Source organism: Python bivittatus, unplaced genomic scaffold (assembly GCF_059951505.1).
Source record: "Python bivittatus isolate LINGU-HERP-01145 unplaced genomic scaffold, Pbiv_v1 ctg000040_np1212, whole genome shotgun sequence".
Classification (NCBI taxonomy): domain Eukaryota; kingdom Metazoa; phylum Chordata; class Lepidosauria; order Squamata; family Pythonidae; genus Python; species Python bivittatus.
The window spans coordinates 3,743,606-3,767,473 of NW_028277032.1; the positions used below are offsets into that span (position 1 = coordinate 3,743,606).

At 48.3% G+C, this 23,868-nt stretch overlaps 1 protein-coding gene and 2 non-coding genes across 3 annotated transcripts; all 3 read right to left on the bottom strand.

The window, feature by feature from the left end:
* Nucleotides 1-1,066: 1,066 nt before the first annotated feature.
* Nucleotides 1,067-19,056, bottom strand: PABPC4 (poly(A) binding protein cytoplasmic 4). Its single transcript, XM_088153974.1, has 15 exons — nucleotides 18,709-19,056; nucleotides 13,800-13,993; nucleotides 13,046-13,161; nucleotides 12,462-12,601; nucleotides 11,059-11,153; nucleotides 10,460-10,597; nucleotides 9,743-9,838; nucleotides 7,004-7,276; nucleotides 4,411-4,498; nucleotides 4,009-4,128; nucleotides 3,338-3,465; nucleotides 2,526-2,619; nucleotides 2,197-2,327; nucleotides 1,814-1,913; nucleotides 1,067-1,340 (listed from the first exon to the last, which is right to left on the bottom strand). The coding sequence occupies exons 1-14, from the start codon at nucleotides 18,920-18,922 to the stop codon at nucleotides 1,827-1,829; spliced, it is 1,914 nt and encodes a 637-aa protein (XP_088010100.1). The 5' UTR covers nucleotides 18,923-19,056; the 3' UTR covers nucleotides 1,067-1,340; nucleotides 1,814-1,826.
* Nucleotides 7,659-7,792, bottom strand: LOC112542124 (small nucleolar RNA SNORA55). The gene has a single exon (XR_003085981.1). It is a non-coding gene; the product is annotated as a small nucleolar RNA SNORA55 (small nucleolar RNA).
* On the bottom strand, nucleotides 10,055-10,188 carry LOC112542123 (small nucleolar RNA SNORA55). The gene has a single exon (XR_003085980.1). It is a non-coding gene; the product is annotated as a small nucleolar RNA SNORA55 (small nucleolar RNA).
* Nucleotides 19,057-23,868: the final 4,812 nt, after the last annotated feature.

Sequence of the window (23,868 nt, forward strand, 5' to 3'; positions counted from 1 at the left end):
TCTTTAATATGCTTGATAATCCATTTGCCTGTCCTTGGTCTGTGGCGGGATGGGCACTGCTCGTAGGACAACTTTGATTTGTGTTTTTAATCCTATGTCAGCCGTTCAGAGTTGCAGTTTGAGAGTCAGACGGCCATATAAATTGCACGCGCGCGTGAATATTACACCGGTATAGTTTTCTGCCGATTTGAGGACTGAAAGACGGCACTTTAACCCAGGTCACAGAGAAGAGCCTAGAACCTCCCTTTCTCCTATTAGAACCCAACAAAACGAAACTTTTTCAGTTTTTCAGGAGTAGAAGTATTCCATACGGTGCATATTTTAATTGACATTTGCTGCCAGAGGATGTGACACCTGATAATTAGCTTTAGAGGACTGGGTGCCTTCAGAGACACGGAGGAGAAGCCAGTCGGGCTATCAGCAGCCTCTTCGTTGTTGCTAGAGAGCCAGGCGGGGGACAGCCGGCGCTTCCCAGCAACGACTGCTCTACCGCAAATAAGATGCTGGAGTATTTAGGCCTTTCATCAGATCTAGCAGATTTTTTTTCCTTTTATATAACTAAAAATGTTCAAATGACCACCTAGAATTGAGAAAAAAGAGTTTTGAGAAAGAAGTTGAGAAATAAGAAATTACTAAATAAGAACAGATTATACATTTGTCAATCGGTTCTTTTTTTCTTCAGAACCTTGTTTGCACCCAAGAGCTTGGATATACTCAACGGGTTTGTATGCCTCAGATTAGCACTTTCCTGAAGTGTGGGGCAAATAGCACTGGAATATTCTTACACCTTCCACTCATAGCTTGTTAGGTGGCGTGAGGGCGATCAAGAAGCATCCGTTCACACTTGCGGAAACATCCAGAACTAGTTGATCCTTAAGGGAGTTGTTCTGCTCACAGATTATGAGTCCCACATAAAGCTACCTGAAAGAGCAACATCTAAGTCCAGCTGCTAGTAGGTGTCCCAACAAGAAGGGATCCAGGTGGACGTTGCCCTTGCAGAATTTCCATTCAGTTCAATGGGGCTGCACTAGAATCCCCAAAGGACTGCAGAGAGACGGGCAGGCAATTTCATAAAATACTTCTGTTTATTGACTTTGCAAATGGATTGTCTGATTAAAACCAAGTCCAAAAAATGTCATCATCCCACATGGAAAAACAAGATGTCCACCTCCTTTGGCAGGGAGAATGAATCCTTGCATATGGAATTTGTATTTTTTAGTATTTTAAATAAGGCATATTAAGAGCTTTACACACGGAAAATTACTGAGAAATGTTGCACTATGTTGAAATATGCAGAATGAAGTGATTTCTTCAGAGAGCCCATTTGTCCCTTGCAAGACCTAGGAAGAGAAAGAACACTTTAGATGCTGGAGCAACTGCATGGGAACCTCCCAATTACTCACTAGTGACATAAGAGGAAGCTGCATCCCAGCTTCTGTGAGTTCCACAGAACTGGCAAGTTGTAGGATGATCCTATCCAATTCTATGGATTTATCCAGGGTACTGAATTCATACAGAGAAACATTCTGAAGTGACTTTGAATAATTACTTAAATCATTAGAGATTCATTCTGATGTTTTCTTAAACGACAGAGGGCTGGCTGGGGAGCAATGTATTTGGGGGACAGCTCCCACTAATTTTCCCGAACATAAGGCACAGTTTCCTTCTCTAAGTATCTAGGAACCAAACCATATTTGCTACCTTGATGCCACTGCTTTTTTACACACAAGAGGCCTCCTTAGGAGGCCACTGAGTGATCAAGACAGCAACAGTGCTGGTCAGCAAAGTCATGGACCAGGACTCAGAGACTCACCAGCATCCTTGGCTTACGAGGTAGCAGCAACGATGCCCACCTTTTGGGCAGCTTCCTTCTTTGCCTGGTGAGCCTGTAGCACTGCCACAGCCTCCTCCACCTGGGATGAAGAGACACACTGACGAGAGGGATGTAGACCCAAAGGGTGATCCTTTGTATGAGTAGCCAGCATGCAAACATGGGTGAATAATTCAATAAAGTGGAAAAGGTGCTTCAGATCTGGTGTGGGTGTGCTACTGTTCCTGTCAGTGGCTCCTTGAAGAAGCTGCCCTTCAGACCTGAGGAACTGCATGGCCTTCCCTGACAGTCATGCTCCAGCAAGCCAGCAGAAACAGAGAACATCCAGTGCTTGTGGCCCAGTATTGGGGACTGGTGGCGCTTACCTTCGAGCGGAGGGATTCCGGAGACTCCAGCATGTGTAGCAGCTCTGAGTTGTCGATCTCCAGCAGCATCCCCGTGATCTTTCCTGCCAGGCTGAGGTGCATTGCCTGGATTAGTGGAAAGAGACGTTCTCCTGAAGAAGCAAAAATCAAAACAGTTGAGAGAGAGACTCTCTTGTAAAGGCAGCTACCGGCCTCCATAACTATTTTGCACATACAGCTAAGACAGAAGAGCCACGCAGAAGCTGAAAAGCTGCTTGCACCCTTAAACGGATAAGTGCACAAGGTATTTTAAATCCACTAGCGAGAGGTAAGAGCGGGGACTGACTCACCCAGCATTTGTTTCTGCTCCTGGGGAGGCGCAGCAGCCAGCATGGATGCCGTTAAGGGCTCTTGTCCCTGCACGTGAACAGCAGGCTGTGGGGCCTATGAGGAAATCAGGGATTTTGCCATTAGCACAGCCCATGAAGAGGTCATGGGAAGCAATTCTACCAAATTTAGAAAATACATGGGAAATAAAATGCTCGAGATGAGGACATACTTGCCTCACACAAGTAAAAAAAGGCCTCTCCTTTAGCTGAGGAAATAGCTCATTGAAGTGAAAGAGCAACGTCAAGTGTTAAAACATGGTAAATGATTTGAGGCTAAATCAGAGGTATTTTATCTGAAAGGGCAACACCTCCTATCAATCAGTTTATTTGAAAACCCCCAGGAATGACTTAGAGTGAAAATTGCCACTCTCCTGGCCACGTTATGCCAGAGACGGTACAATGCCAAGAAGCATGAAAGACCTCTTTGGGTTACTAGGCCAAAGCTGAGTGGTTTACTTTTGCCAAAACGTGTCTGTGTGCACAGCAACACAAGAGTCGTAATTCTTTGCAAGAAACAGAACTGCGGCTTTGTAGGTCAGAACGTGAATTGCTGCTCAAACGTAGGAAGTATACGTAGTTGGAGTTTAGAAAACCACTGCATTCTTGCAGCAGAGGGAAAAAGCCGCTGCTTTTGTATTAATGTGGAAGCTCTGAACTAGGTGGAAAAAAACACCATTCCTGTTTCTGTCTGAAACCCAAAGACTTGGCCATGGCTGTTGGGTCGAAATCAGGCCCCAGGCCCTTCCAAAATTCCCCCATGGGCTCGGCATTACCTGTAAAGGCTGGACTGCTGGGTGGGGGCTGTGGATGCCGGCAGCGTATTTGTACGGCGGAACTGCCCTGGGAGCCTGGGCGGCTACAGGTGGTCGAGGAGCCAGGCTTGGGGCTGTGGCGGCAACCCCTATTTACAAGGAGAAATTGTGGAAGATCAGACACTTACAGGAAAAGCTTAACATCATTAGCATGCATTCATCTGTTTGAGGAACCACACGCACATGTTTTACTTCATGTAAGCATGTGTTAAACAGATACCAGCAACGGTCCAGGCAGTTTATTTGAATCCTGAGCTATTATTCCCTTTTCTTCTATGTTCGTTGAACCAAAGAAATTCTGCTACAAAATGGCAACCTTCTTCAATAACTTAATATCCTCCTCAAATATATTGGGGCTACCACCCCCAATTCCCAACCAGCGTATTAGTCAAGTTGGCTGGAAACTCTGGAAGTTGCAGTTTCAGCACATCCAGAGATCTGGCTTGGACAATTTTATTTTTTATTTATTTGACATAGCAAAAGCCGCATTTACTGCCAGAAGAATCTGTCCAACAGCTACCCTTCTACTACATCAGACCCACCAGTGAAAGTCAGCGTTAACCGATGCTTCTGTGGGTGGGACTGCAAACCTACCTAACCCCACGGGAACTTCTCTGAGCACAGTCCCTTACCGATCCTCTGGGGAGCACCAGGCAAGCCACGTGAAGCTTGAGCATTACTTGTGGGAGCCAAATGTCGTAGTGTTGGCCGCGGCCCAGATTGGCGCATACTGTTGGGCATACCTTGGAAGCCTAGTGTGGTTTTCAAGAAATGGGGTGGGAGGAGAGAAGGGAACAGCAAGTTATTGGCCAGTTGCATTAGAAGAGTCCTATCAAGTTAAAACTGCAGGGAAGGTCATCCCTGGGACCAGGCATGTGTGATGGCTGTGAGACTCCCAGTCCCTACAGAATGTAGAAAACATCCTTAGCTGCTGTTTAGAATAACACTGCATTCGTACACTGGGGGGGGGGGGGAGTGCTTCTTGAGAGGGAGGGAACAGGGCTTCCAAGGGCAAACAGCTCTTTTATGCATACCTTGAGGCCTTCCCCCAGGCTGCCAGCGTGGATTGGGTCTCATCTGAGTCATCTGGTTAGGTGCATAGTAAGTGGGTCTGTTCTGAGCCTGGAAAGCAAAGGGTGCCATTTCCTGAAGGCTGCAACAGGATCAGTCCTGCAACACGTTCCCATTGCCCTCTTCCAATGCTACCGTCCCAGTCCCAGGAAAAGAGGAGAGAACTGCTAAATTGTACATTACCTCCAACTCTGACATCTTACCTAATATTACCAGTTTCGGTTTTTAACCCTGCTAAACCACCAAGACTGCTATTTCAAATATTGTTAAAAACATGTTCACAACACACCTGAGCCCTTGCATGCTAGACGGGAAACAACAACACATCCTGGAAGAAGGCAAAGCACTTTTCCAGAGCACAAGTGTCCACGAAGCCCCCAGGAACTGAACCCAACTTGAAGGAGAATTTAGGGTATTAATTTTGACTTTCAAATAGGCTTTTCAAATCATTCTGGTTTTTATATAATTTTTTATTAAAAGTTTTAAAAAGAAGTTAAAAACTAATACAAAGTAAAGAAAGGGAAGAGAGGAAAAAAGAAACAGAAAAAAGGTGCAAAAAGAAAAGATAAAAAGAAATAGAAGTAGCTTCCGATTTTCTTTGCAGCAAATACAAATATAGTTACAAAATTACCTCTTACTCTACGTAAAAATCTACAAGGGGCTTCCAGTCAGCAATAAATGTAGATGTTGTCTTTTCTCTAATCAGGGAGGTCAATTTGGCCATCTCTGCAAGTTCCATTATCTTCATCAACCATTCCTCCGTTGCGGGTCATGCCGCACCTCTTTAATAACCCTTTCTCTAACATCTTCGTCAGAAATCTCTGGAATAGCTCTAAGTTTCAAACAAAGCTCTTTCTCTCTCAGTTCCAATAAAGCCATATTATCTAATTCTCTTTTCAACTCTATCTAAAACATCTGTCTTACTCTCAAAGATTTCCGCTTTATTACTGATTTATTTTACTTCTCCAGCTACTTGCTTTATAGAACTTTCCAACTTTTTGGCTTCTTTCATTTCCTCTTTCATCTTTACAAGTCTTTCATCCATTCTTTTTTCAAAACCTTCCATTTTATTTCCCATTAGCTCAAATAATTTCTGAAGCAAGCCTGGTGCGACTGTTTTTTCAGTGGGGTGCTCTAATGATCCTCTCCTGCCCTCTCTTGCCTGCCGTTTTTCTAGTAGATGCATATTATGATCCAAAAGTAAAAGTGTCTCAAAAAATCAAGAGGAAGATGCAAGCTGTCCCCTTTTTTCACTTTCCCTTGCTTTATCTTTCTGTGGTTTTAAAACTTTTTGTCTCTAAAAGCTCTTTGTAGCTTCTAGCCGCACAGAAACAACATCACCATAGCAACAAAACGTCAGTCTAGTTCATTGCCGTATCTTTTGTTCTGGAAAGTCTGCCGATTGAATACATTCCTTAACAGTAAACAAAAAGTATTCCCGCAAAGGTCTGGTCACTTTAAGTAACTTGGTGCAAGTTTATGCCAAAGCATTTTCATCAAAAGTAAAAATAAAATTAAAAAATAGGAAAATGACTGTCCCCTGTCCATTTTAAAACTTTCTTAAGTCTTCACTTTGTTAAGCTTTTTGCAAACAATTCTTAAATCTTTAAATCCTTAAAGTCCTTTTTCATTCTTTGTAATCCTGAAAGAAGATTTGGCTCATTGCAAGGAATCATATCATCCTTTTTCCCAAAGGAAATCTCTCTTTAACTGTAAATTAATTGTTTCCCAAAGTGATTAAGAAATGAGGGTGGCATGGCTTATTCCTTATTAGGCTGCACTGCAGTTGTGAGGATGGATGGAATCCTGGGACTCCCGGTTGCTCAACTCCCGAGCTGACTGCAAAAAACGTCTTTTTCTGCAGCTTACTCACAAGGAACTGCCGCCTGGAGTACATCTGGGTTATCTCACAATCTTTCTTTGATCCAGAAAGATTTTGTAGGCCAGCATCTGCCCTCCAGCTTGCGTTCTCGGCTGTGGTGCCTCCACTCCTCTGGAGACATCAGCCCATTATAATTCCCCGCCAGAAGCCTGCTTTTTAAATCATTCTGGAAGTGGTTTTGGCTCAGAATGGCTGTTTCAAGTTCAGAATACCATTTCAAGGACACCCCTACTCTTAAATTCACCAAATTTTATTTTCCATTAGCCAGGTATTTCACCAAGGCATTCCCTGATTTCCATTTCGTTTTTGTTGAGCTCAGAATTTCCCCCAGCCATTTTAACTTTCTTGTTTTACCATTTTCTCCTTCAGGACTTCCTGACAGCCAATAAGGAATGTAAGTAGTCAAAGTACCCACGCTACGCTGTTCAGGGGATACAATATCATTTAAAATCTATTTGTCTTCAACTGGAATTGTAATAATTCATTCCATTGCCAGTTTAAATTTTAAAATGGATTCAATAGATTCCAATAGCAGATCGATCTTGTAGAAAGAAAAGAAAGATATGAGGACCCCATGAATCTTAGTCCTCTGTAGGAAAAAGAAGCCACTTGCTTTTGTAGGGGCTGGGCTGGGTCCCTCTGAGACACGCAGGACAATTGTGCGGAGAACTTACCTGGGGCACTGCTGGCATGAAATACCCTCCGGAAGCTGGCTGGAACTGGCTGACAATGGTGTTCGCTGGCAGAGCTCTCATGCCAGCGATGCGCTGCAGGTACTGGTTGGTGAGGTGGGCCTTGCGCTCCTCCTTCCTCTGGGCCAAGGCCACATACAGCGGCTTGGAGCCCACAATGCGCCCATTCATTTCGGTTACAGCTTTGGTGGCTTCTTCCGGAGAGGAGAAGCAGACGAAGCCGAAGCCTTTGCTTCGACCATCTTCCAGCATTACCTAATGAAAGGCAGGGACTGAGAAAAGAGCTGGCAGTTCCTACGTCCTTGGTGCTGATGTTGCTTGCCTCACCCAGGGAAATACTGCAGGAAGAGAAACACCCCAATATGGACTTCCCAGAGTCGGCCTTTCTTGCACAATGTCAAAGAGCAGCGCTGGGCAATCCCAAAAGCGGCTTTTCCTCCAAGGAATTTTCTATTCCCCAGACCTGTTGCTCCTCCCTCTCCCTTGGCCGGACACGAGAATGGCATTAGCCCTGACCAGTTTCTAGCCTCTTAGACCACAGAAGGCAGAGTCAGCCCTGGAAGACAGCGGGGCCTCCCATTTCCCTAAGCGCCTGCCAGAACACTTCCCACTGCCAGAAGTCTACTCTGCAGAACACCAGTGTTGCAAAGAGGTAGAGGCAAGCCCACACAGGAGAAGGAGGTGGCTGCCTAGATGCTCTCTGCCTTGTTATAGCACCACATGTCCCCAGGCCCACACTGATTCCGCAAGGCATGGGAAAGATTCAGGTGCAGCGAGTATGAACTGTGTCGCTTCTCTGGCCTCCTCTCCCATGAAAAAGAATCATCCAGTTCCTCATTCTGTTCCCACCACAATCCATAAGACACTTAAGTTCACAGCAGGATGGGCATTCAAGAATACCTCCTCCTCTTGTGCTCCATTAGTCGCTACGGAAAGTCCTGAAGGTACAATACAGCTGTCATGATTCTGATTATCTTACCTTTCGTGAATTTGTTTTAAAGTCCTTAGACTGGCAACCATAACCACAATTTTGTGGCTGTGAATTCCACAGTTTAACTATGCATTCCACAACTGTCTTTCGTTTTGTCTGTCCTGAATTTCCCGCTGTTCAGATTCACTAGAAAAGCTCACTGGGTTCTATTACACGAGCAGAAACTCAAACCTCATCATGCTTCCCCACCCCTGCTACCCTCTTTTGAAGCAAAAAAAGATTGAATGTTATAACCTTATTTCATAGCCAAGTTGCTTCAGCCATTTGATTACAGTGGAACCTTGGTTTACGAACTTAATTTGTTCCGTGGCTCTGGTCGCACCCGAATTGGTCGCAACCCGAAGGAAATTTTCCCATAAGGTTCAATGTAATTACTGTTAATCTGTTCTGGCGTGGAGGACAGGGAGGTGGCTATTGCTTGGAGGGAGAGTCCCCCTCCCTACCACCACGTGTCAGGGGCGGAAAATGGCCGCGGACCACGTCAGGGGCGGAAAATGGCCGCGGACCACATGTCAGGGGCGGAAAATGGCCGCGGACCACATGTCAGGGGTGGAAAATGGCCGCGGACCACGTGTCAGGGGCGGAAAAATGGCCGCGGACCACGTGTCAGGGGCGAAAAAATGGCCGCGGACCACGTGTCAGGGGCGGAAAAATGGCCGCGGACCACATGTCAGGGGCGGAAAAATGGCTGCGGACCGTGTCACAGGAGGGAAAATGGCCGCGTATCCTGCTCGTACCCCTAGGCAGAGTTCGCAAACCGAGGTAAATTTTTGCGGCCAGAGCTGGTCGTAACCCGAAAAGTTCGTTAACAGAGGCGTTCGTAACCCGAGGTACCACTGTATTTTGTTTCTCTTTTTCTGCATGTTTTACACCTGTACAATATCCTTTCTGGGATGCAGTGGCCAAAATAGTGTTCCAAGTGTGGTGACAATTGTATTTTATAATGCTTTTCCAGTGACCACCTCCATGGAATTTTCCTTCTTCACAGACAATGCTGGATAAACGTTTCTATAGAACTGTGACTTGCCTCTCTACCTTCCCCTCTCCAACCCTGCCCAACCTTAGTTTCTGCTGGCTCAGGTGCCTGGAGCATAAAGGGAAATTAAGATCTCTAGGCACACACGCATCACTTATCGTTAAACTAAACTACATTTGTAGAAACCATGTTGAGTCTTAATTAGCAAGACTTGCCCCTCAATACATTTGAGAAATTTTTCTTTAATGATTTCTTTCAACAATTGATTAGAAAGAATATATTTCCCAGATCCTCTTTTAAAAATTGGCATTACTTTGGCCACAGAGTGATGAATTGTATACTTTATTTAAAAAGCAGCAATTTCACATTTGAGTTATTTTATTGATATCACCCAGGCCTTTTGCTGAACTGGGCTGCCTGTTCAAATTCTTAATTTCTTGTCTCTGAAGCTCAGCTGTTTCATCAGCTGTCCATGGTGGCAGAACTAAATTCCCTCACAAGCTTTTCACATTTGATTCCCATTCACCTGCTTTATTTCTACAAAAGGAGCCTGATTTTCCACTTTCATTCACTCACTCAATGTCACGATAGGTCTGAAGCCTCATTCTGGGCCAGTTGCTTCAAAGTGAGTCCCACAGAGCTGAGCACACCTTAAAGTAATTTGGACAGTGCTTGGTCCAACTGTTCAACTCTGGAGGGAGTTCTAGCTGTGGGTCCCTTGCTCGATGTCTGCCTAATTCCCTGCAGCCTTTACCTTAGCACTTGTGATAGATCCAAAAGGAGAGAACTCCTTTCTCAGCTTCTCATCATCAATTGTGTCATCCAGGTTCTTGATATACAAATTAACTCCCTGAAAAGGAAAGAAAGATATTAGCATGAGATGGCAACAGCACAAAATGTGATATTCGTTTCAATTAATTATGCGCAAAGCAGGATTTTCTTTTCTATCGACAATCACCCCAAAACATGCAATAATTACACAGTCATTTGGAGTTGGGCAGCCTAGAAATCTGACAAATAAATAAATAAATATGGAATGCCATGTCCTTTGCGGAAAAAAACACTGAAATGTTGCAAAGCTGTAGAGACAAGTTTCTTTATAAGAAAATATGAACTTGCCTGGATTTGCTCTGCATTTCTGTAGCACCATTTGTCCCCAGGCCTGCACTGCACAGCAAGGAGCATGAAAGATTCAGATGCATCTCCCACCGGGCCCATTCCTTGGATCCTATTTTCCCCACAGATTGCTTCAACTCTCCATTGAGGGAGTTCAGCAATACCCAAACTGGATGTCAGGGAATCCCAAGGGAACTCAAGCTTCACACGGCTGCTGATCCAGTAGCTGCAGGACTTCAGACTCCAGCAGAGCACAAAGAGCAATTTAAGACATAGCCCACCCCAACAATGGTCCCTCAAATGCGCGTGCACTTTCTAACTTGGGAGCACATTCCTTCCACCAGATGAAAAGTACCTGGTAACGGCTGATCCTCTCTTGCTTTAGCTGCTCAAACCTGCGTTTCAGCTCTGCCTGACGTTCCACCTTCTTCTGTGCACGACCCACAAACACAATTTTCCCATTGATATCTTTTCCATTCATTTCTTCTACTGCCTATAAAAGAATTCAAAGCAACAAATCCCTTGGAGACATGGAGTCTCCCTCAGAAACATGGTGCTGATTATTATTATATATGCCACTGTTAATTTTGGACTAACCACCTCTGGAACCAGTGAGCTAGGAATCATATGGTTCTCCGGGTGCTCACGTAACTGAGCAGCACTCAGTTCTCTTGTTGAAGGACAAGGTCTTATCACTATACCTGGGCTGTTGGCTGGAATACCCAGAAATTCCTGGTTTGTTGAACAGCTGTCTTTTGGTAATACAATGGGAACCATCACTGAATTTGCCCGCAGATTTGCTCTTTGCTATATCACAGTAGGCAGCTGACAGAAGATCCAGAATAAAGGGATCTGCTCTCATTTTATTTGAGCAACGATCACCAGAGCTCTTTTTCGGTTTAAAAACACACCATGCCAGATCGGCTGTGCATGCGGGAGCCTCGTGGTTCATACCTTGCTGGCTTCTTCGTGCTTCTCAAAACTCACGAAGCCAAAGCCTTTGGACTTCCCAGCCAGGTCAGTCATCACTTTAACACTGAGGGTCTTACCTGTTATTGGAAGAACAGGATTAGCAAATACTACCTGGAGCAAAATTTTAAAGAGAACCTTTCAAGTTGAAAACCAATCCTGAACAGATCATTCCCAAACCTAGTCCACATCAGAGTGCCCACTTGCAAACTGTCTGGAACACTAGACAGTCTCTGTGCACTGACTCTTTTTCCCTTAATTACCTCCTAGCTGAGCAGAATGACATACTGCCTTATAACATCACCAAATTCTGTTTAATAGCTGGCAGGATTCATCAGGACCTTGCCAGGAACAGTTTGATTTGATTATGTGCTTATTTACCTTTATTTGTCTTTTAACTCATTTTATCTTGTTAATCTTATTTTATTACTTTTATTCTGCTCTGTTATTCTGTTACTCTAGTCTGGTCAATGGCGAAATAAAATACAGGTAGTCCTCACTTAATGACCCTAATTGGGACTGGCAACTCCACCACTAAGTAAAGTGGTTGATAAGTGGGAAATCACATGACTGCAACTGTGCTTTCTGGCTGGAAAGAGACAAGATTACTCAGTTTCACACCTCCAGCTTTTGTTTGCCTCCTAACTGCTCCCCCCACTTTGGAATGCTCCAGTGCCTGCTTACTGTCTTGTGCACATCAGAAGCAATGCGATCACTGTAGGCAATCTCTCCTTTGCCTGATCCCCCCGCCCTGCAGAGAGATTGGAAAGAAAGAGATTTCAAGAGAGAAAGCTGTTTGTTCTTCTGCACATCAAAAGCAACGTGATTGCACCAGCAGTGGAAAAGGGTCAGGTGAAGGAGAGATTGCCTACAGAAATTGCTTGCTTTTTTTCTCGCCCCCGCCCCTTGCAGAGCAGAGAGACTGGAGAGGAAGAGATTTCAAGAGAGTACTGTAAGCTGTTTGCATAGTCCCCCTGCAGCTCCCAGCCCCAAGTTGCCGACAGGATCACATTGTTTTTGATGTGTAGAAGAGCAAACAGCTTACTCTCTTGCAATCCATTTTTCACCAATCTCTCTGCTCTGCAAGGACTGGGGGGGAGAAAAAAACACACCTCAGGCACAGGACAACGCATACTGACTGTAATAGTGATCACATGACTGAGGGACGCTGAGGAGGTCATAAATGATTGTGAATGGGCCATAAAGTTATTTTTTCAGCACTGTCATAACTTTGAATGGTTGCTGAATGAATGGTCAGTAAGTGAGGACTACCTGTACTTTGACTTTCACTGAACTGTCTAAGACCCCAAACATACATTTCCCAAAGAAAAAAGCCAAGGTGATTTCCTGAGGGATCTTCATAAAAGATCACTTTCTAGAAGACCCACCATAATTGCTGAAGAGCTCCTTCAGTCTCTCATCATCCATCTCATCCCCAAAGTTTTTGATATAGACATTGGTGAACTCCTTGGCTTTGGCTCCCAGCTCCGCCTCACGTTCTTTATGGGACTTAAATCGGCCAACAAATCTGGATGGCAAAAAAATGACAGCCCTGGTGAATGCTCTGCTCCTGCCACCAGGAGAAAGGCAAGGCATGATTTCAGGGCAGAAAGGCAAAAGCAAGCAGCGCCGGGGGCGGGGAGGGGAGGGGAAGGAGGAGGGCAGACTTCAAAAGAGGACACAAGACCAAGCTGAAGAATCCCCTGTCCTGAAGCAGGGAGGCAGCCGGCCAAGAAGAGCCACTCACTGCTGGGTAGGACAATGCATCAGGGAGCCAACCCAGCCCAGCAGCAGGGAGGCGTCAAGTGAAGGCAGACCCCATATCAGGGGATGTTGGCTGTGGCTCGGGCAGGGAAACTCACCAGCCCTGGAGGAGACAGGCAGCAGGCCAAAGCTTGGGCCAGGAGAACCAGCAGCCTGGTGGGTTAATACTGAGATGCATCATGTCTCAGCTTCTGGCTGAGACACTCACACTTTGCGGTCGTTCAGCAGCATGCCGTTCATCTTCTCAATGGCGCGGTCTGCAGCATCCTGTGTCTCAAAGTGCACAAAGGCATAGCCCTTGGAACCATTCTCGTCACACACCACCTGTAAGCAACTGGGTTTGAGTAGCCAGCATCGACATGCACATTTATTTCACATTAAGTGTTTCCCAAGGACGCTGGAGAAATGGAAGATGCAAATTCTGCAAGGTGGTTTGCACCTCCATTGTGAATGCAATTGTAAATCACTATTTACAATTGCATATAGTTCAATGTCTAAAGTGGTCCTTAGGCTAATTTCAAAGCCTCTGGGCTCAGTTCACCTGGCTGTCCTTTCCCTGCAGAGGAAGAAAATCCTCTTTCATCACTGGCCATATTCACCATTTATTTCAGCCCTTAACTACTTTGCAGACTTCCATTTTTTAAAAGTACCAAGCTTCTCATGAAAACGTATTTCAAAGTAGGGATTAGCTCCGAGAAATGTGAACCTCTGTAAGAAAAAGGCTGCTCAACTTTGATTTAAAGCAAAGACCGACAAGATTTTTTAACAAGTTGTCTCTTCTTTTCTCCTGAGAGGGCAAAACCCACCAAGCGATTATATGAAACACTGGAGAAACACTGAGAGAATCCATTTCGCCTGGCTGTTACCAAACCCGTCCCTTTGTGCTTGATGCCACCAGGAATGAGACCCAGCCAGCTCCAAAGACCAGCTCCCTGGAGTCCAGGAAAGATGCTACGACTCACCTTGCAAGACAGGATATTCCCAAAAGCAGAGAATGTGTCATAAAGTGCCTTGTTGTCTATGGACTTATCCAGGTTCTTAATGAAGACGTTCCCCACTCCGGATTTTCTCAAAGACGGGTCCCGCTGAGACCACATGATGCGGATGGGCTTCCCTTTGATCGCATCAAAGTTCATGGTGTCCAGGGCTCGCTCAGCTGCAGCACGGAGGGCGAGAAAGAGAAGCGAAATTTTATCTTGGGAAGAGCAGGGGAGCCTTCCTTCAAGCGTTCACCTCTCAACAGTTCCTCCTCATCTGGGTTGCAGATTGAGGTAGCACTCCCTCAGGACAACCACGAGCTTGAGAGGTATATGGAAGGATGTATGTATAGACACGCACACAGATATCCGCGCATTACAAATGTGTAGCCCAGGGAAACTGGAAACAACTCCCTGCAGAATCTGGGACGCCAACAAATTGCCATATTATACCTAATAAATGCATTAGCATGACAAAGAAATAGCCTAGAGAGAGAGAGAGTTCGGTCCTGCCTAGATGATGCAGGCAAACGCTAGAGAAAGATGCCTGTTGATCTGCCCCCTCCTCAAAAAGCCATCCTTGGATCCAGATGATTTGGACCATTTTTGCCTAGTCTCCAACCTTCCCTTCTTGCAAAGTTGAGAAGATGGGTTGGCTTACAGCTCCAAAGGGTCCTGGAGGAAGTGGACCCCTTCTGGCCAGGTTTCAGACCAGGACAGAGAAACCTTTGGTCGTGCTTGTTGATTACTTGTGGCAGGCTCAGGATGTGAGTAATGCACCCGTCCTGGCCCTTCCTGACTCTCAGTGGCGCTCAATACCACTGACTATGCCTTCTGGACCACTTTAGGGGGTTGGGAGGGGGGGGGCAATGCTTTGCAGTGGTTCTCCTCCTTCTCCCAGGGCCATTCCAGTTGGTGACTGAGGGGTTAGGAATCTAGTCCTAGACTGCTGCTTTGCGGGGTACCTCAAGTCTGGATGGGGAAGAACATATTTTGGCTGAACCCTACCAAGCCTGAGTGGCTGTGGGTTTGGGGCCCCAAGGGTCCTGGAGAGATTTCATCTTTGACCTGGGTGGGGTTATACTACCCCATTCAGATTTAGTGCACAATTTGGAGGTCCTCCTGGATTCAGAGCTCCTGCTTGAAGAGAAGGTGGCAGCTGTGCTCAGGGGGCCTTTGCCCAACTTGTGCGCCAATTGTGCCTGTTCCTGGATCAGAGGGAACTGGTTATAGTAACTCATACCTTACCCAACTCCCAACTGGATTACTGCAATGCACACTACATGGGGCTGCTCTTGAAGACCATCTGGAAGCTTCAATTGGTCCAGAATGCAACATCACAGGTAGTTATGGGTGTTCCCCATTACACCCCTATAGTACCTCTACGCCACAAACTGTACTGGCTCCCTATAGACTTCCAGGTGAAATTCACGGTGCTGTTTTTCAGCATTAAAGTCTTGTGTGGCTTAGGACCAGGTTATTTGCAGAACTGCCTTCTCCCAAGAGGATCTGCCCATCCCACGTGCTCCAACAGAGAGGAAACATTCTGAGTCCCTTCTCAGAAACAATGTCATCTTGTGGGCCCAAGAGGCAGGTTTTCTTGGTACCGGTCCCTGACATTTGGAACCATCTTTCCCCTCCAAACCCCAATATGTAGTTGGTCCTGACCCTGGAGGCCTTTCAAAAGACAGTTGAGACCTGGCCCTTTCCTTGTGTGCTTGGGTCAGGATGAGTAGTAGTCTCGGTGAGATATAACCTATTTTAGTCCTGAACATCTTTTACTGTTAATTGTTTCAAATTGCTTTAGTGGTACGTGTTATTTTTCTTTTGTACTTTTGGTAAATGATTTTATACAGAATCACCGTATTTGGGTTGGACAATTATAAAAATATTCTAAATAAATACACATTCAAAGCCTGTCTGTGCCAATTTATCGCTCAACCATAATAATAATAAGCCTGCAAGAGAAGCTGTGCCTCACCATCTTTGCAAGCAGACATGAACTATCTTAGCCAACTTTCCACCGCAGCCAAGTGCCGCTCCAGGGAAGTCTCTCTCACTTTCTAGGCCTTCTGCAACTGAGACACTCAGACAGGCTACTCACCCTCCAGGATTCTATTTTTATACTGAGCAGCAAATTAAAAGCATGGTGACATGTGCATACCCGGATCCTGTTCATAAAATTCAGAAGCTTAGGAGTAAGTCTCCTGCCAAAGGCTACCTTAAATTGCGAGAGAAACAAATTCACAGAGTGAGGAGGGAATGCCTGATGCCAACACGGGAATGCATTCGTTGCTCAGGTCAGCCTGGGCAGGTTCAGAAAAACCAGCGGGGATAGAGCCTCACCAGGGAAGCGAGCTTGAGGAATAAGTTCCAGATGAGGGGGAGAAAATGCAGGATTTTAAAAGATTAGGATGCCACTGATGCCGGTATGACAACGAAGCTACTAATATGGCTTCTTAATCAAGGTTGCAGTCAGTATCTGAGAAACTTAACATCTCCTGATTTTAATTCTCCCTATACAGGCTATCTGGCACATGGAGAAACCAAGCAGTCTACAGCAGTGAAAACTGCTAGACAAGATGACTTGGCCAACCCTCATCTGTCACACAAAACACAACGTTTAATTGATGTTCAGCTCTAATTCAAGGCAGAGGAAGTGGAACTGCTTTCTATCAATACATTCCATAGGCTCCTCCTAATAAAAGCAATTAAACCATGCATCCCGACATGACCCAAACAGGGTTTGTCACAAGTCGTGGACAAGGAAGCAGCCAACTTGGTGGTATTCAGTTCCAGGAACTGTTCAAGACATGATGCTGGACATACAATACTGGAAGGACTGGGGCAGCTTGTGGTCTCCAAGCCTGAGCTGCGTCTGGTGTTTTCAAGCCCCTGTCCCCTTCCCATGTGGATCAAGGTTTGGTTGAGGGACAAGGCTCAGTTGTCTCTCTTTATCCAAAGTAGCATCCATTTCAAGTGGCACTTTAGTCAGCTAGTTAAATTAGGCAACGTTTATTTATAGCAGGGAGAGGTGTTCCAGAGAGAGATGCTGGCAACTCCAGCATATCCATTTGCAACTGAAAGGGAGACCCAATTTGAAAGAGAAGCAAGTAATAAAAGAGAATTTGAAAATCTGGGGGATCTCTACTGCACAGACATTTCTCCAACACCCATGGTTATCTGCTAATATAAGCTATTAAAATAAATGTGGTTATTGCTTCAAGCATTGGGGCAGACACAGTAGCACATTACTGTATAATGTTCCACCTTTATGAAACACTATCAGATATTATGTTTTGCTGATGATGGGTGCGTATATAAAATTTCTACCCCATCTTCTGAATCAAGAAAGTTTCCTCATAGGATAGGGATATTATAGTATCAGTGTTGATTCCACACATCTACGACATCTTGGATGGTTCCAGGGTAACATATTGTCACCCTGCTGCGGTCTACAGTATCCTCAAGCCACATTACTATGGTGGAACAAGAAATAATATATTGACCCATACTTGCCCCGATGGGTCACACGGCTAATGGAAGACCATTGCAAGTCTGAGCAGAATTACCCTGGACAAAACACTCTATATTTCCATAGAACATGCCTTACATTTCTAGTTATATGGGGAACACCAAAACAGAAGGTGGCTAAGCTACAGACCCTGGTTTACAAACCACACTGGCAGGGTTCACACAAAATGCTATGTTGAAAGAAAAAAACTCCCGCACTGTAACTCAGTGTGATGCCTGACCTAGTTCCTGGGAGCGGATGGAGTCCAACCCTGAATCTCACCTTGGAGCTGAGCTTGGAGATGTTCCAACATTTCCCCGATTCAGTGTGATATCCAAGACAAAACATTGCCCCTTCCCTTTCAGGTTTTCAAATAATATTATCCATTTCTGTTCAGTCTAGTGTCCTCCTTTCAAACCTCTAGACTTCACGATACTAACTACGTGAGCATCCTTTTGAGAACTGGGATCAATGTGAAGTCATGAACTCAGCCACCGGGCACAGAGTTCAAGCGCACACACAGAGGAAGGCTTCTCCAGGGGTTGAGTATGCAGACTCTGACAGCAGCTCTTTTTCTACTATGGGCAATTTAGCTTCACGTCAATATCAATTAATTGCTCAGGCATGTTGAGCTAAGGAACGCTGTTCATGAAGAAGCCGCATCGACACCCGTCTACCTCCGTCACAGGGAGTGAGCAGCTCACAAGAGGAAACCACGTGCAGCTGTTGGACTCTTGTTGGCATCTCCTACACCAGTGTTGTCCAAACTTGGCCACTTTAAGATGAGTGGACTTCAACTCCCAGAATTCCCCGGCCAGCATGGCTGGCCAGGGAATTCTGGGAGTTGAAGTCCACTCATCTTAAAGTGGCCAAGTTTGGACAACACTGTCCTACACTGTCAAGGAGCGCCAACTCTGCATCTTGGATTCCCACCGAGAGGGTTTCTGCCATGCCTCCCTGTCTCAAGACGCCCAGGTGAGATCGCGGCCTCTCTCAAGCCAGCCCCCTTTTCCGGCACTCGCTCCCTGGGTGTCGCTTCCTCAACGGGGGGGCCTCCAGACCCGTGGAGGGACGGGAACGTGGGCACCCAACAGCAGCCCGGCCTGGGAGGTCGGGGAAACATCCCGCGAGGCGGCAGAGGGGAGCCGCGTCCGCTTTGCCGCCAGGGAACCGACGGGAGGCTCCGCCACGCCGGCGGGACCCAGCTTGGCTTCTACCACGCCTGTCGCGGATGAGGAAGCCCCGCTCTCAACCCCAGCCTCCCCCGACCTCGGCAAGCCTAAGATGGGGGCTTCGGGCCCCGGCAGCGCGCGCGCGCCGCGCGGGGACCCTGGGGGCCGAGTCCGCGCGCCCCGAGCCGGCCCGGCCGGCCCCGCTCACCGTCGCCCGGCTGCTGGAAGTTGACGTAGGCGTAGCCCAGCGAGCGCCGCGTGATCATGTCCCGGCAGACGCGGATGGAGAGGACGGGCCCGGCGGGGCTGAACTTCTCGTAGAGCAGCGCCTCGGTGACCTCGGGGTGCAGGTCCCCCACGTACAGCGACGCCATCGGGTAGCTGCTCCCGCCAGCGGCGGCGGCGGCGGCGTTGGCGTTCATCTCGGCGGGGCGGGGCGGCGCTCCCGGCGGAACGGGCAGGGCCAGCTGCGGGCCGCGGGCGAGGCGACGGCGACGGCGGGCGGGGAGTCGCTCCGCGCGCCGCGGGGGCCTTCGGGCGAGGGCCGGGGCGCCTCGGCGTGTCCGCGTGCGGCGGGCGAGGCGGCCTCTGCTCCGCGGCTCCGCCCCTCCTCCCCGCGAGGCTGCGGCAGAGCGCGCCCGCAGCGCCCCGCGGAGGCCTTCGGAGGCCGCGCCGAGCCCGCCCCGCCGCCCGAGGCCTGGAGGGGCCGCCGGGGCGCCCGCGGCAGCGGCGGCAGGCGGCGCGGGAGGCGGCTCGGCAGCGCCCCCGGCGGCCGCCGCCGGGAGCCGCCGCGCGGAGGGGCGGGCCGAGGGAGGCCGCGGCGCCGCCCGGCTGCGCGGGCCTCGCTTTGGGCTCGGGGCCTCTCCCCGCGCGGCTTTCGCGCAGGGTGGCCGGCCGCGGTCCCCCCGAGAGCCTCGACAGCCCGGGTTCACGCGCGTCGGGCCCCGCCCCGCCCCGCCCCGCCCCGCGGCCTCAGTCCGGCCCCAGACCAGGATCGCGGCGCCGTCGGAAAAGCGCCTCGTCGATGCCGCCGCACCGCTGCGTCCGCGCTCGGAAGCGAGGACCGGCGGGAGGAGCAGCGCGGTGGGAAGCCGGCCTTTCTAACGCCGGGAATGGGGGCCCCGCGGGCGCGCGGGCCGAGGGCGTTTTCCGCGGCCCTTCGCCTTCGAGGAGGCTCGACGGCGAGCGCGTCCCCCTTTGCCCGCGCCGGGGCCGCCCTCTGCCGGCCTGCCGCACGCGCTCCGCGGCCGGTGGCGGGAGAGGCCTCGCGCGGCTGGGGGGCGCTGGGGGGCTCGGAGGCCTCCCAGTCTGGCCCTGCTGCGGGCTCCGGACCCGCGGACGGGAAGAGGCGGGAGCCGGAGGAGCCTTTGCCGTCCCTTTGGGTTTACCGTCGCCCTGCGGCGTTGTTTTGCGCTCGCAGGCCGCCCAGCGGTTGGCCTTGGGGGGCGGCCATGCAGATGCTTGGTCGGGAGCCGCCCTTCGGCGGGGGTGCTGGGCGCTCCGGGGGCGAGGAGGCCCGCGCCTCGTTTCCCGTGCCGTTCAGAGGATGGGCAGGATCAGAGTTGCCCGGGCTGATGATGCTGCGCCCTTCCCAGAACGGCGCTTTGAATCGCACCAGGCAGGTAATGGGTGCGGCTGGGCCAGGAGCCGCCCCACCTGGACGTAGGTACAAGCGGCCCCGCAGCGTTTGGCGCTCTGCGCGGCCTTCCAGGGCGGCCCTGCACGGAGCACGCTGCGAGTGTAGAAGGAGAGCCAAGTACCGCGTGCGTGACTGACTGTGCCCGCCCGCCAACCAGGATGGGGTGCAGTTGGCGCCCAAGTTGAATCGCCACTGCTGCCACCTGCTCTTCGAGAAGCTTAAGGGGACCCAGTTTGCGCACCAGTTCCATCTGGGGAGCGCACCCCAATCCAGACCTGAGAATGGGAGGTCTCTGGAGCTGGGGGTGCCAATGCCAGAAGAATTTTGGTGGCTGTCGGTGCTGTGGGTTTAAAAAGCTACCCTTTTGGAAAACGTGTATATGGACTGGAAACAGGCGGAAGTTCAGGATTAAATTCTTGAGGTCCCCACAGCCTCCCACATCACATTTGGAGAGGCAGACCTAAGAAGCTTCCAAAGGTGGATGGTGCAAGATGGGCAGCTATGTAAATGTTTTAAATAAGTAAATGCTTTTCTCCTCCTGCTTTGCTCCCAGTTACCTGATTGTAAAAATCCTCTGAGTTAAGGAAAGCATTGAGAGGAAGCAGCAGGCCACCCACCGAATTCCCAGGCAGTACATGCAAACTATACCTGCATTGGGTGAAGAAGTTGAGGGATGCCAGGTGCAATTTCATGCGTGCGGTTAGGAGGAGGAGGACGTGCCTGAAAGATCTGCTTTCGACTCAGGACGTTATCCGGACTCCTCCGGTGCGCAACGTGGGCGCTCCCAAGGGAAAAGGCTCCGTCCTAAAGCAACCGTGCCTTGGCTTTACGTTGGTTTCGGATCTTTGCTTTGGGACCTATTGTTTCCCGATGTGCTTTAATGGCTGCGCCAGCAGAGGGCAGGCGCAGATTAGGGACTTTGGGCCTTTCCCCAGTTGCACCTAACTGGCACGAACGCAGCCCAGGCAAGATGCCGCTGCCGAGCTGGATTTGGGCCTCAGACTCATGGGAAATGAGACGTGAGTGCTCTTGGGGTGCTGTTTTTCTCACCCAGAGAGAGAGACACTGCCCTCTCGGGATCCGCTAGGTGCCCCTGACGCCAGCTGAAGACTCAGCTGTCCCAGGGCAGGACTTTGTGGGAGGGAGGTGCACTGTGCCACTTGAAGGAATCCACACCTCTCCCACAATTCACGCTTCTGCAGCCGGAGGCCACGATCCTTCTCTGCGGACGGGAGGGGGGAGGCGTGGGAGGGAACCTGGCAGGGACACAGAGGCACCCACCTGTTTCTCACGGGCTGCAGGAACCAAATGCCGCAACTCGGAGAGGCTGCTGTTAATACGGCCTCTGCACAGTTTCTCAGTCATCTGGCGGGAGAAGCATCACTTGTACCATCCTCCTCCAGCCCTCAGGACCTTTCCAAAAGTTGGTGCTGAATTTTAAATGTGTAACGTAGCAGAAGAGGGAAATCATTCAATACGTGGGACAGCATTATAGGCAATACATTTTATTAATTTAAAATCAATCCATTTTTATTACAGTTGCTGTCCTGTGCTTCAGTTTATACCCACAACACAGACAACAAGTTAAAATCCACTTCAATTGAATAGCATAACCCTAAATACCATAACACATGAATCATGCTATTTGACACCACCTCATTCCCCCTCCACAGCAACACAGAGCTCAACTGGCAGCCAGGCATTTCGTGAGCTTTCAAATTCAGGCAAATCTCTAATGTTCCCTCTTGTTTTTGCAGTTCTTTTAAAGCTATACTCCTTTTCTTGTGAACCGCCCGGAGTAATTTTGGAGTCAGACGGCACTATGTCCAATCAATCAAATATTTGAGGATACCAAAACTGGCTGGGTGGTTCTGGCCATTCCGAAGAGAAAGTCTCAAAGGGTTTCATCTTTGCCTTATTCATAAACAGACCTTGCAGTCTATGTGATGTGTGGTCTCTCCACTGAGTGAATTTGTTTGTCGTTTTCTCTCCGTGATAATAAATATTCAATACTGTAATGAGGTGATAAGTCTGGACTGATTCTTTTCCTGTATTTATCCCAAACTTTTAATATGCTACTTATTATTGCATAATCTCTATCAGATTATGCAAACTCTTGATTCCTGTTGGCATCAATCCAAAGAGATTTCGGCAGTCCCTCAAGATGTGCTGTTCTTCAGTGGAAGTGACCCAGCCATAGAGTGATATAATTCAGTCTATAATCCAAGTGAACTAGCTAGCTGTTTCATTTAAACAAAAGTTTAAAGTTCAGGGCTACCAGACCTCCTCGTTCTTTTGAATCTTGTGGTATCTTAAATGTAATCCTCAGTCCTTTAATTGGACCACATAAAAGTCGTTACTCATTTCTGCCAGTCATTTGATACTTTATTTTCAATTTTTATTGGAATAATTCGGAATAGAAAATTAAGTCTTGGTAAAATGTATAAAAATGCTTGGAAATTAACGCCAGTTATAGGAGATGCTGAGGATATATCATGTCTTATTGGTTGTTACGAATGTTCAATAGGAAAATGTACTGATAGAGTGCAATGGTTGTTGGGTTATTTAGTAAATTAGAGTAAATCTCATATACTTCCCAGATGAACTAATATATCTATGGAAATCTCTAAACATTGCAGCTTTACTTGGTGTTCAAATAATTTCCCCCTCCCCCCTACAAATATTTATAGCTGTATAGCATAGGTATTTCAAATTACCTATGATTAATATTGATATATATTGATAGTTAAAAATACCAATGAGTTATGGGGAAAGAGAGAGTAAAAATTAATATTACTTCAGTACATGTCCTTAAGGCCATACCATCTTTAGGGTATTTCAAGTAGATCGATAAATTATTAAGTTTTTATGGGAAGGACAAACCCCTAAATGCGCATTTGGGCTTCTGGTTCTGTATGGAAACCAGGTGGGCACAGATGATGTTGGGACTGGGCGGGGGGTTAGGGGTTCTGCATCCTGTGTCTCCTTTCCTGCCTCCTGTCTGCCGCCTTCTGCACAGAAAAGGTTGCGCACCCTTCTTTACGGAATGATTTGTTTTTGAGTAAACAGCTGGACTTAAATTGGCAATTGCAGCAAGAATGAGCACGTGAGAGGTAAAGATTTGGGCTGTAGAAAGTCTGGAAATGGTGCTTTGCTTTGACGGGGGCCCAGATGTTCTCCTCTGCAGTTGCTGCATGAAGCAAGATGGCCCCTTTACTCGGCTTCAGAGTCCCTCCCGGCCTCTGTACGACAGGAGAAGCCTGAGAGGGTTTTCCAGGCTGAGCTGCTGCAGCAGCCGTGCAGGGTTGCCCTCAGAGTCCACCTTCTGGCAGGATTGTCCACAGGTGCAGTAAACAAAGTCAAAATGGTGGCCACAAGGGTGTAATCAGCTCTGCCTGTTTTTATGAGCCTCGCTCTGGGCTGCTTGACCAAAGCGTCACCCTCGGAAGGACTTTTAATCCTTTGGGAAAATCTGAAGCCTCCAGCCTGGAAATGCTTCGGCCAGCATTGGAGGAAACGGTTGAGAGGGGCCTTTCCTCCCTCTCCCCCCCCTCCCTCTCTCTCGCCTGATCCACTTCTGAATGCTAACTCGTTGCTCTGGACTTAAAAATTGCCTCAGCCCCTTTTGCCCAGGGAGCGGTTCTTGCATATTTCCATCAAGGTCATCTTCTTTACTCCCTATAGCAGGAAACATCCAGCCTGCACCTCAAGCACTGCTCAGCCGCCTTA